The 13,439-nt window shown below is 40.0% G+C and overlaps 1 protein-coding gene across 1 annotated transcript in view; it reads right to left on the reverse strand.

The window, feature by feature from the left end:
* cdh22 (cadherin 22) overlaps positions 1-13,439 on the reverse strand; it is a 163,475-nt gene that overhangs the window by 99,105 nt on the left and 50,931 nt on the right. Inside the window, exon 4 of the mRNA XM_088339075.1 lies at positions 5,689-5,856. Within this exon, the coding sequence (XP_088195201.1) occupies positions 5,689-5,856 (168 nt within the window). The remainder of the gene's footprint in view (positions 1-5,688; positions 5,857-13,439) is intronic.

Raw genomic sequence — 13,439 nt, forward strand, 5'->3', positions numbered from 1 at the left:
GAGAGAGAGAGAAATGAGAGAGAGGGAGAGAGCATGGCAAACAAAAGAGATAACAAGAGAAATAGTGATAGAGGGAGAAAGAAAGGGAAAAAGAACGAAACACAAAGAGAAATAGAAAGAGAGGCGAGGAAGGAAGAAAGAGAGAAGGGGAAAGACACAGAGAGAGAGAAATAGAGAAAATAGAGGGAAAATGAAAAAAGGAAGAGAGAGCAAAATAAGTTAAAATGATACAGAGAGAAAGAGACAAAGAGGAGCAAAGAAAGACAATAGAGAAAGAGTGTGAAAAAAAGGGACTCGAGAGAGGGAGAGAGACAGAGAGAGAGAAAGAGAAAGAAATACAAGTACAGCATTCGTGAGTGGCACCTGATTTTGGCAACATCAAGTGAATACATTTCAAACTGCAGCTCATTTTTCTCTTGCGCTTCTCTGAGCGTTCTATCGTGGGCCGGATTCAATCCCTTAGCGGGCCTGATCCAGCCCACGGGCCGCCTGTTTGACACCCCTGGCGTAGACGATCCGTCACTTTAAATGAGAAAGAAAAGTTTTCCAACACACAAACGGACCAAAAAAAAAACAAAGCAGGCTCAAATCCAGGCAAAACTACAGACTAGGCATTTAACGGGATTAAACAGAACTTGCAGGAATCTCTCAGAATGTTACACCGAAGTGCAACAAAGTCCAACGAGCAAAACAAAAATAAGCAGGTATCAAACAGGCATGAACAGGTTTTCAATAAGGGTAAACAACGATCTGGCAAAGGGCAGTTCCAAAAGGTGAGTTTAAGTGCCCATAGGAATAATCAGCAAAAGGCAGGTCAGCCGGTGTCAAAGGGCCGGGCCAGCCGGGCACCATGACAACCGTACAGGACATGACAAATAGTTATTAAAGATCCCAAACATTAGTATTATTAATTTGCTTTAATTTCAAAAAATGGGCAGACAATTATCGGAGTTAGTAACATCAAACTAATTGCACACTTAAATTACAATTCTGACATTATCGGTGGGAAATTAATCTATTATTAACCAGCTCATTATGAAATTGCGGATTCCTCAAAATGTGAAAGGTTACAGAGCTAATTACTCCAGACAATCAGAAACTCTCCTGTGTCTTGAAATGTTATCTTCTTTTTCAAACTTTTTCTTTAGGTTCTACAGTGGAACCTCGGTTTTCGAACGCCTCTCAGTTAGATCAAATCGGAGTCCGACCAAAAATTTCGAGAAATTCTTGCTTCGCTGTTCGGTCAAAAAAAGTTCGAACGCCGGTAATGCGTGAGTGCGTACGCTAGGGTGCGATGGTGAGCAGCGTACGGGTGTTTTAGCCCCTAATTATGCCTCCGAAGAAAGTCAGTGCAAGCAGCAAAGTTGCTACAGGTGAAAAAAGAAAAGTAGTGCGTGCAACTATTGCATTTCAGAAAGAAATAATAGCAAAATATGAAGGTGGTGTGCGAGTGTCTGATCTTGCCTGCGCCTTCTGCTGACCACCACAAAGGTAAAAAATCCTATGCATAATTATTTTCTTTATCCATTTTTTTATTTTTACACGTTCATGTTAGCGTAATCTTTCGTACGGAAGATTACGATAACGCGAACGTACGATTAGCCTGGGTTAGCTTCATGTTTACGTTAAACATTCAAGGTAAAACATTCAGGGTGTTGGAACGGAGCCCAACATTCAGGGTGTTGTGGAGACCCGGGTGCTAAATGACTTGTAAACAACCTGATTTTTTTTATTTTTACACGTTCATGAAAGATTACGATAACGCGAACGTACGATTAGCCTGGGTTAGCTTCATGTTTACGTTAAACATTGAAGGTAAACATTCAGGGTGTTGGAACGGAGCCCAACATTCAGGGTGTTGGGACGCATCCCCTTTCCAATGAACCGCTCACCACTTGTTGTGGAGACCTGGGTGCTAAATGACTTGTAAATGACCTGATTTTTTTATTTTTACACTTTCGTGTTAGCGTAATCTTTCGTACTGAAGATTATGATTACGCGAATGTACGATTAGCCTGGGTTAGCTTCATGTTTACGTTAACATTCAAGGTAAACATTCAGGGTGTTGGAACGGAGCCCAACATTCAGGGTGTTGGGACGCATCCCCTGTCCAATGAACCGCTCACCACTTGTTGTGGAGACCTGGGTGCTAAATGACTTGTAAATGACCTGATTTTTTTATTTTTACACTTTCGTGTTAGCGTAATCTTTCGTACTGAAGATTATGATTACGCGAATGTACGATTAGCCTGGGTTAGCTTCATGTTTACGTTAACATTCAAGGTAAACATTCAGGGTGTTGGAACGGAGCCCAACAGTCAGGGTGTTGGAACGGAGCCCCCTTTCCAATGAACCGCTCACCACTTGTTGTGGAGACCCGGGTGCTAAACGACTTGTAAACGACCTGATTTTTTTATTTTTACACTTTCGTGTTAGCGTAATCTTTCGTACTGAAGATTACGATTACGCGAACGTACGATTAGCCTGGGTTAGCTTCATGTTTACGTTAACATTCAAGGTAAACATTCAGGGTGTTGGAACGGAGCCCAACAGTCAGGGTGTTGGAACGGAGCCCCCTTTCCAATGAACCGCTCACCACTTGTTGTGGAGACCCGGGTGCTAAATGACTTGTAAACGACCTGATTTTTTTTATTTTTACACTTTCGTGTTAGCGTAATCTTTCGTACTGAAGATTACGATTACGCGAACGTACGATTAGCCTGGGTTAGCTTCATGTTTACGTTAACATTCAAGGTAAACATTCAGGGTGTTGGAACGGAGCCCAACAGTCAGGGTGTTGGAACGGAGCCCCCTTTCCAATGAACCGCTCACCACTTGTTGTGGAGACCCGGGTGCTAAACGACTTGTAAACGACCTGATTTTTTTATTTTTACACTTTCGTGTTAGCGTAATCTTTCGTACTGAAGATTACGATTACGCGAACGTACGATTAGCCTGGGTTAGCTTCATGTTTACGTTAACATTCAAGGTAAACATTCAGGGTGTTGGAACGGAGCCCAACAGTCAGGGTGTTGGAACGGAGCCCCCTTTCCAATGAACCGCTCACCACTTGTTGTGGAGACCCGGGTGCTAAATGACTTGTAAACGACCTGATTTTTTTTATTTTTACACTTTCGTGTTAGCGTAATCTTTCGTACTGAAGATTACGATTACGCGAACGTACGATTAGCCTGGGTTAGCTTCATGTTTACGTTAACATTCAAGGTAAACATTCAGGGTGTTGGAACGGAGCCCAACAGTCAGGGTGTTGGAACGGAGCCCCCTTTCCAATGAACCGCTCACCACTTGTTGTGGAGACCCGGGTGCTAAACGACTTGTAAACGACCTGATTTTTTTATTTTTACACGTTCATGTTAGCGTAATCCTTCGTACGAAAGATAACGATAACGCGAACGTACGATTAGCCTGGGTTAGCTTGATGTTTACGTTAAACATTCAAGGAAACATTCAGGGTGTTGGAACGGATTAAAACGATTGACAATTTTTTTTAATGGGAAAAATGATTTCGGTGATCGAACAAATCGCTTTTCGAACAGGGTCCTGGAATGGATTACGGTCGAGAACCGAGGTTCCTCTGTACTTCCTTTGAGATTCAGCAATAACATTTGAATAAGAGGGCCGACTGCCAAAGTAGAACATATATTGATACGTAAAGCAACACGCATACACACATAGATACGCTTCCGCACCAACAAACCTCTGCACAACAATGTGGAATAACGGGCAATTTACCAAAGTGCACTCGTATTTACGGGACAAGATCCAACGCTCGGTCTTTCATCTTTAATTACAATCATTCATGTTTGCCATTATGAATAAATCATTGTCAAAAAGTCAAACAGAGAAGAAAATTAGGCCCTAGTCCAGGCGTGGGCAAACTATAGCTCGCGGGCCTCATGCGGCTTGTCAGGCTTTTTCATCCGGCCCGCAAAATAAAGATATTATTAAAAAAACATTATTGGTATTACATTGTGAGAAATATGTATTTCTGAACCTGCGATATGGCATACAGACACTTTATTATGCTACATACAATAAAAAGGGTTGGGTAGGGTTACTTTAACTGGATTACTTTCAATTACTTTTGGATGACTCCAATACCAAATATGCTAATAAAAGACAAAATGAACTAAATATGAATACAATTACTAATTTTTTTGCAGGCTTGGGGAGTAACAGAATACATGGAACGGCAAAAATGATGTTGGCAAGCTGTTTGGATTTATTTTCATTTTGTTTCTGTCGCAATTTATGTTCGTTTTGCCGGAGATCAAAGGGATCAAAGCCAGGATAGAAAGCTTACCACGTGTTGTGAGTCATCATTGTATTCATATTTACTTTCTTTTGTCTTTTATTAGCATATTTGGTAGAAATATGAGACATACATTTTCAGTGGAACCTCAGTTCTCGACCCAAAAAAGGGTTCCAGAACCCTGTTCGAAAACCGATTTGTTCGATCACCGAAATCATTTTTCCCATTAAAAATAATGTAAATCGTTTTGATCCGTTCCAACACCGTGAATGTTTACCTTGAATGTTTAACGTAAACATAAAGCTAACCCAGGCTAATCGTACGTTCGCGTTATCGTAATCTTCCGTACGAAAGATTACGCTAACATGAACGTGTAAAAATAAAAAAATAGGTCGTTTACAAGTCATTTAGCACCCGGGTCTCCACAACATGTGGTGAGCGGTTCATTGGAAAGGGGGCTCCGTTCCAACACCCTGAATGTTGGGCTCCGTTCCAACACCCTGAATGTTTACCTTGAATGTTTAACGTAAACATGAAGCTAACCCCGCTAATCGTACGTCCGCGTAATCGTAATCTTCAGTACGAAAGATTACGCTAACATGAACGTATAAAAAAAAGGGCTAAAACACTTGGTACACCTATATTAAAAGCAAATTCTTCGTGGTTTGCTGTCCTGCCACTGTTGTAATGCCTTCTCAAGGTCCAATTTCAGCAAAGGAATTTCCATAGCTAATTTGTGGTTTTCATTGTCGTTGTGCCGATCCAATGTGCTTTTCTGAAAGTTCGTATTGCGAAATAATTTATGCGATCCAGTTTTTTGTCACGCTGGGTGCACGCATCACAGAACATGTAGCCTCCATTATCATCCTCCTCATAGCGTCACCAGGAATATAATTGAGTCTATTTTAGGAGAAAAGTCCTTTTTTTGCTAGCAGTATTCTTTTGTTTATCTTTTGTCAAATCGTTCGTGGTCTTCTTAAGAATTTATCCGCCATTTTTTCGTGCCGGAATTATTTCTGTTGTTACTACTTTCTGTTGTTTTGCACCTAACACCCACTGTTTCTACGGAGGCATACTTCTCTTTCACTCGACAACCGCCACAACAATGACGTCATCTCGAAGAAACGAGATCTTGTTTGCCGAGATCGGCGCGAGACCAAAACAACAATGGCGGATCTGCCTGCCGAAAAGTTTGGAGTGCGATAAATGTTTGTTATAAAAAAAAGTAATCGGGTAATAATGACAATTTGGTGTCAAAAAAAGTTGATTTGACACAATGCGTCCCCAGCAAAAATAATGCGTCTAGGACGCAGGGACGCGGGCAAACCAGAACACTGAACTAGACATCCGATTTTTACCAAAATATTGGCATAATCCCCCCTCTTTTTTTGATAGGGAACGTATCAGAAACTCACTCTGCGGGAAGCGCGGCGGGTTGTCATTTACGTCTGTGATCACGATGGTTACCGTGGTGGAGCCGGAGAGACCGCCCATTTGCCCTGCCATGTCAGTCGCCTTGACGACCAGCTCGTAACGATCCTGCGTCTCCCGGTCCAGATCTGCCACCGCTGTCATTATGATCCCTAATGATATACCGGATGGGAGGCAGGGGGTTTGGATGGGGGGTGAAACAGAAAATACATTGAATAATTATACGTTTTGTTACTTATCACATTTAGCTTTTATGATAATAACCTACTCATTCATGTCAGGAAGCAGTGTATAACACAGTATAATATACCCCATTCCAGCTCAACGTTAGTACTTTAGTCATTCATTTACATTAAAGCACAGCTGCTTGAAGACAAACAAAGTACCAGAAGCAGGGTTGGGTAAGGTTACTTTAACTTGATTACTTTCATTTACTTTTGGATTACTCCAATACCAAATATGCTAATAAAAGACAAAAGAAACTAAATATGAATAAAATGACTACATTTTGTGCAGGCTTAGGGAGTAACGGAATACATGGAACGGCAAAAATGATGTTGGCAAGCTGTTCGGATTTATTTTCATTTTGTTTCTGGCGCAATTTATGTTAGTTTTGCCGGAGAACAGAGAGATCAAAGCCAGGAGAGAAAGCTTACCACGTGTTGTGAGTCATCATTTTATTCATATTTAGTTTCTTTTGTGTTTTATTAGCATATTTGGTATTGGAGTAATCCAAAATTAATTGAAAGTAATCCAGTTAAAGTAACCCTACCCAACCCTGACCAGAAGAATGAGGCAACACCAGAGTCATTCACATATTTTCAAAGAAGTTAAAGTTATAAAACCTCAAAATGGGTGTGTTAGGGGAAAAACTATAAATTCAAATGTAGCGTTTAACAAATTGTTCGAATTGGTTATCTCACTCCATTAATCAAACGCAAACTTTATTCTCCTAACAATGCATGTTCTTTTCTTAATTTTAGGGGAACATATTGACAAGAGACAGGCATTTTCACACGGGGGCAGATTCATTTTCTTAAAGAATTTATTAAGCCGAATTATTGTCAAATTAGTCTAATTAGTTTTAGTCGAGCATCCAATCTCTACTCTATGCTCCCGTCTGTCTTTTCCGTCTTCTGTCTTTTTGACACGTCTGCCAAATGTATTTTTCGTTTGTTCAAGTTATGGAGCATTTTTTGTCAATCTTTGAAAAGACAAAAAGTCGGAACGGCCTTACAAACTCATTGCCCTTCTTGGAGGAAAGCAGACTGAGTGTCCAGCTGCTTTACGTTGCAGTGGTAATCTAATTCCTGTGCTCGCCTGGGGATCATCCACAACAGAATCTATTGATGCATTTCTCTGCTTCAGTGTGCCGTCTCGCTCCCCGGGGGGCGCTGCGCCCGGTCGGGAACACAACTCAATGATTCAAGTCACAGTTAGCCCTTGACTTTGTCTTAGGAGCACTAGGAAAGCAGTACATGTAGCAATGCAGTTAAGGGGATGACATGATCCCCTTGCGCCGCTCGCCTTCCCCACTCCTCAAATGCCAGAGGGGACGCCTGGAAATCCAGATAGAATCGAAGTTGAAGCCCTCATCAACATAATGCTGGAGCGACTTCATGGAGATGAGGATTTTATTCATGGAAGCAGTCAGTTTAGCATGTGTGATCCACATTCCGCAGCCTTCTGAGCCGTTGAAATATTCTCCCAATTTTACCGGTTGTGACCGCGCACACCGACTGTGAAATAAGCCCTCAGTATGCATAATATTAATTTGATATAACAGATACAGAACACATTCTAATATTTTGTGAGGGTTTTTTTTCCCTTCCTTCTCAGTAGACAGAGGGAATGTGAGTCTGATAACTGTTTTGAAAAGGTTTACTTATTTATTAGTGCATACTTTATTAGTGCAAACCACCTGCACTTGAACACCACCAAGAACAGGGAAATGGTGGTGGACTTCAGGAGAACTAGAACTCACCCAGTTCCTGTAACCATCAAAGAAGAATAAGTAGAATTTGTCCAGACCTACAAATACCTGGGTGTGCAGCTAGACAATAAACAGGACTGGACTGCCAACACAGAAGCTCTATGTAGGAAAGGTCAAAGCCGACTTTACTTCCTCAGAAGGTTGGCGCCCTTCAACATCTGCAAAAAGCTCCTGAAAATATTCTATGAGACTGTTGTGCCAAGCGCCCTCTTCTATGAGGCAGCGTGTTGGGGAGGCAGCGTCAAGAAGAAGGATGCCTCTCGTCTCAATAAACTGGTGGGAAAAGCGAGCTCTGTTGTAAGCACAGAGCTGGACAGCCTGACAACAGTAGCTGAGAGACGGGCACTGGAAAAGCTGTCCAGTGCCCGTCTAGATAGATAGATAGATAGATAGATAGATAGATAGATAGATAGATAGATAGATAGATAGATAGATGTCTAGATAGATATATAGATGTCTAGATCAATAGATAGATGTCTAGATTGATAGATATATAGATATATAGATGTCTAGATAGATAGATAGATGTCTAGATAGATAGATAGATGTCTAGATAGATAGACATATAGATGTCTAGATAGATAGATAGATATATGTATGTCTAGATAGATAGATAGATATATGTAATACTAGATAGATAGACATATAGATAGATAGATAGATAGATAGATAGATAGATAGATAAATAGATAGATAGATAGATAGATAGATAGATAGATAGATAGATAGATAGATAGATAGATAGATAGATAGATAGATAGATAGATAGATGTCTAGATAGATGTCTAGACAGATAGATAGATGTCTAGATAGATATATAGATGTCTAGATCTATAGATAGATGTCTAGATCGATAGTTATATAGATATATAGATGTCTAGATAGATAGATAGATGTCTAGATAGATAGATAGATGTCTAGATAGATAGACATATAGATGTCTAGATAGATAGATAGATATATGTATGTCTAGATAGATAGATAGATATATGTATGTCTAGATAGATAGACATATAGATAGATAGATAGATAGATAGATAGATAGATAGATAGATAGATAGATAGATAGATAGATAGATAGATAGATAGATAGATAGATAGATAGATAGATAGATAGATAGATAGATAGATAGATAGATAGATAGATAGATAGATAGATAGATAGATAGATAGATAGATAGATAGATAGATAGATAGATGTCTAGATAGATGTCTAGATAGATGTCTAGATAGATAGATAGATAGATAGATAGATAGATAGATAGATAGATAGATGTCTAGACAGATAGATAGATGTCTAGATAGATATATAGATGTCTAGATCAATAGATAGATGTCTAGATCGATAGTTATATAGATATATAGATGTCTAGATAGATATATAGATGTCTAGATAGATAGATAGATGTCTAGATAGATAGATAGATGTCTAGATAGATAGACATATAGATGTCTAGATAGATAGATAGATATATGTATGTCTAGATAGATAGATAGATATATGTATGTCTAGATAGATAGACATATAGATAGATAGATAGATAGATAGATAGATAGATAGATAGATAGATAGATAGATAGATAGATAGATAGATAGATAGATAGATAGATAGATAGATAGATAGATCGATCGATAGATAGATAGATAGATAGATAGATAGATAGATAGATAGATAGATAGATAGATAGATAGATAGATAGATAGATAGATAGATATATATGTCTAGATAGATAGATAAATAGATAGAGTATGTGTCCTGCTGTGTGCACTAGACCACAACATTGGATTTGTAGAGGTGTCCGTAAATAAGTAATACCTTTTTTGGACAATTCATTTTTCCAAGCAACCCTAAAGCATTTCTGCAAAAAAAAGTTCAATGAAGAAAAACAAAACAAACACACCAACACACAGCTGATTTTAAATCACTTTTAAACTTAGCATTCTTCGGTTTTGCCTATCGGACTCTTCAACCGAGTTGACCTAGAAAAAGTATACAGAGCCGAATTGCAGTTGTGTTGTCAGTTTAAATGAAAGTGCCTCGCACGCTCCTTGTTTTGCCCTTCTTCGTTGGTGCCTATTAGGCTCACCATCCCGCGTATGAAATGCAGAGTGAGTCGAGCAAAGAGAACTGAGGTCTTGGGGTAGGTGCGGGATTGAACAAGCCGGTCAGGGAACGGCTCCACCATGACAGAGCCATTTATCATCCAGGTACTCAGGTTGGCTACATCAAACGGGTTACCATATAAAAGGTAATAGTTAAAAGTTCTGTGCTTTTCCCAGAGGGAAGTGAGGTAGCAATTCTTCGGGAGTGTACCTCAAGGGAGTAAAATTGTTAAAGATATAATTTGTTAGCAGCAGGGTTGGGTACTTTTGGATTACTCCAATAACAAATATGCTAATAAAAGAAAAAATGAACTAAATATGAATAAAATGACTAAATTTTGTGCAGGCTTGGGGAGTAACGGAACGGCAAAAAGCTGTTTGGATTGATTTTCATTTTGTTTCCGTCGCATTTTATGTTAGTTTTGCCGGAGATCAAAGAGATCAAAGCCAGGAGAGAAAGCTTACCACGTGTTGTGAGTCATCATTTTATTCATATTTAGTTTCTTTTGTCTTTATTAGCATATTTGGTATTGGAGTCATCCAAAAGTAATTGAAAATAATCCAGTTAAAGTAACCCTACCCAACCCTGGTTAGCAGTTTAAGTGATGTCATTTTTTCAATGGGTGCTGGGTCGTTTGATGTGACCTTAAAACGTTGATTTTTCAATGTTTTCCCCATTAAGTTTGGGTTGACATAACTCCATTTACCGTAAATTCCGGACTATGAGGCGCATCTGATTATAAGCCGCACCCCCGACATTTCGGGTGGAAAACGGATTTATTACATACACAAGCCGCACCGGTATATTAGCCGCATGCATCCACATTGAGAACAGAAGTCCTTTTTAACTGAACAATTTTAAAGGGGACAACCTGTAAAGACTTGTTGTTCAAGGGGCCGAGACACTTGCTCTCAGCCACGCATCGGCCCGGTATTGCAGTACGTCCGGGAACGGTGCATTCGCACTGATTGCTGCATGGCTCTGTGGCTAGGACCTTGACTCGGCCTCTTGGCTGGGAGCAAGTGTCTCGGCCCCTTGGCTTTGTAGCGTATTATGATTTGACCGATAACGGATAATGGATAATTGATAAAGAATATAGAACAATAAACCTAACAAAATTCCCTCCTCACGGTAAACCGTCCTCGTCTTACTCGTCATTATTGACGTCTCCAAGGGCGTCTTCCTCACATTTGAAACGAACCTCTGTCCTATGTCATACGGACAATTCGATCATAATCCAAGAGGATGCAGTTTACCTCGGTGCACAATTCCACCGGTCTAAATTTTACCTTTTGTACTCGAGCTGAACATTTGGGAAAAAAGTAGCGGCTTATAGTCCGGAATTTATGGTAGTTCAAAGAGCCCTTATGATTTATTTTCCACTGCGTCTGGTTTAATCTCATCTTTCGCAAAGCTGTTAAAGGCGCAACACATTGAGTTGGTGGAACGGGAAGTGGGGGGTGTACTGGAGAGTGACATCACGCTTGTTTCTGCGGGTCTTTTTTTTTAATTAGTTCTTAGTTTTATTAGAGAGATGCACAGTTTATATACTTTTGTTTAAATAACATATTGTCACATGCTCTGAATGCCCTGGATTGCATTTTTTGAAGTCTTCACCATCTGTAGAAAAAAAATAAAGCCTCAATTCTATGTCCCCCTGTGGTCTAGATCCTACTTTGGTGGTTTAACTGATGGCGCTACAGTTACAAGGACGATTGTAAACAGAAAGGGCTTTAACTGGATATGCCATATGCACACGATTTCTTCACAATTTCATGGTCAAATTTAAATACTTTGAAAATATTTTCAAAGTGAATTTTTCAATTTAATGTCATTTGCAGATCCACAAATATATATGTGATTGTCATTTTTAATCTTCCGTGTGCATTAACCAGAACATCTCATCTCATCTCATTAGCTGCACCGCTTATCCTCACTAGGGTCACGGGGATGCTGGAGCCCATCGGGCAGTGGGCAGGGGACACCCTGAGCTGGTTCCCAGCCAATCGCAGGGCACAGAGGGACAGACAACTCGCTCGTTCGTTCACACCTAGGGACAATTTGGACCGGCCAATTCACCTGAAATGCATGTCTTTGGAATGTGGGAGAAAACGGGATTGCCCGGAGGAAACCCACGCAAGCACGGGGAGAACATACAAACTCTGCACAGTAAGTACGGTAGCTGGATTTGAACCCACACAGGAGGTTCACAAGACCTTAGAACTGTGCCGCGCACGCGCTAACCACTGCGACACCGTGCTGCCTTAACCAGAACATATGATATATAAATGTATATCTGAAAAATACATATGTAGCTCGCATTTTCATTTGCAGGATGTTCTTTCCATTACAATTTTCCACTGGAAAACACTACTTAAATCATGAAGATCAATAATTGATATATACTCATTGCACTAATACACAACTATTAGTGCACAGTTTAAGTGTAAGCTGCGCCTGTCCTCCTGGGCGTGACCCGTAGGGGGCGATGACGCTCTATCGGACAATGTGATACAGACTAATGCCAAAGGTAATGGCAAAGCGAAGCCACCAGAGCGCTGTGTTGGTGGCATTCATGAGTAGAGTGTTGAGAAACACGGCAACTATTTCAATGAATTACAAGCACTTCACTCCAAATTAGTGCATTTTTCAATCTTCAAATACACACCAATCATTTTTTGGGGTCAAAAAAAAAACTTTGTTATGCACAAAAAATAATACGGCATAATATGAAATCGTTGCGGACTACTGTTTTAGACCTCATGCTTCGATGTTGCCAAATAAACTAATGATCATGTCTAAGGCCTTTGTAAATGATTCCTTGAAAATTAGAGTTTCCATTATAAATCATTGGTGGTTCAGATCAACAAAGTACCGTATTTTCCGCACTATAAGGCGCACCTAAAAGTCTTATTTTTTTTTCAAAAGCTGACCATGCGCCTTATAATACAGTGCGCCTTATATATGGCTCAATATTAAGTCGCAAGGTCTCGCAACTTACGCAACAGCCGCCGACTCGATTTCCCCCCGAACGTGGAGTAGTCCGCGGTGTATGCTGGGATTTATATACTGGCGTTTTATTGGCTAACCAATGTGTCAATCATCATTTGAATCGATCACTATTGGCTGAAGTTATTCGGAGCCTCGAATAGGCTAGAGGGCCGAAACAAACCCTGCAATTGGCCGAAAAAGATGACTGTGAATAGCAAGCTTGCTAAAGTACGCCATAAAGAAACATGTTTCATTAGTCTGTATTTGTAAATATTTTACTCTCCTGGATTTACTTCACTCACGGTTGTAAGAAGACCATGGTTGCGTATCATTATTGAACGTGAGAACTTAGGTGAGCTATGCGGCTTTATATTTTCCCGGTATCTTGTTTTAGAATGATCTTCATGTTGCTGTGATGAGTTGAGTGAATTAAACTCAATTCCAAGTGTTTATTGTCATATGCACAGTAAAGTTGCGAGCGAAAAAGAAAATAGAAACTAAGGAATAGTTGGCATTTCTTGAATCCCAAGACTTTAACCTTCCGAATGATATTTGAAACGATGCTTTTGAGTGACATCGTACGAACACCGCATCGGCACGTGTCTACGACACGTATTTGCTTCTTTGCAAGCTTTGGGAATGTTAA

The sequence above is a fragment of the Urocampus carinirostris genome, chromosome 6 (genome assembly GCF_059441175.1).
Source record: "Urocampus carinirostris isolate Australia breed hairy pipefish chromosome 6, RoL_Ucar_1.0, whole genome shotgun sequence".
In the NCBI taxonomy this organism is placed as follows: Eukaryota; Metazoa; Chordata; class Actinopteri; order Syngnathiformes; family Syngnathidae; genus Urocampus; species Urocampus carinirostris.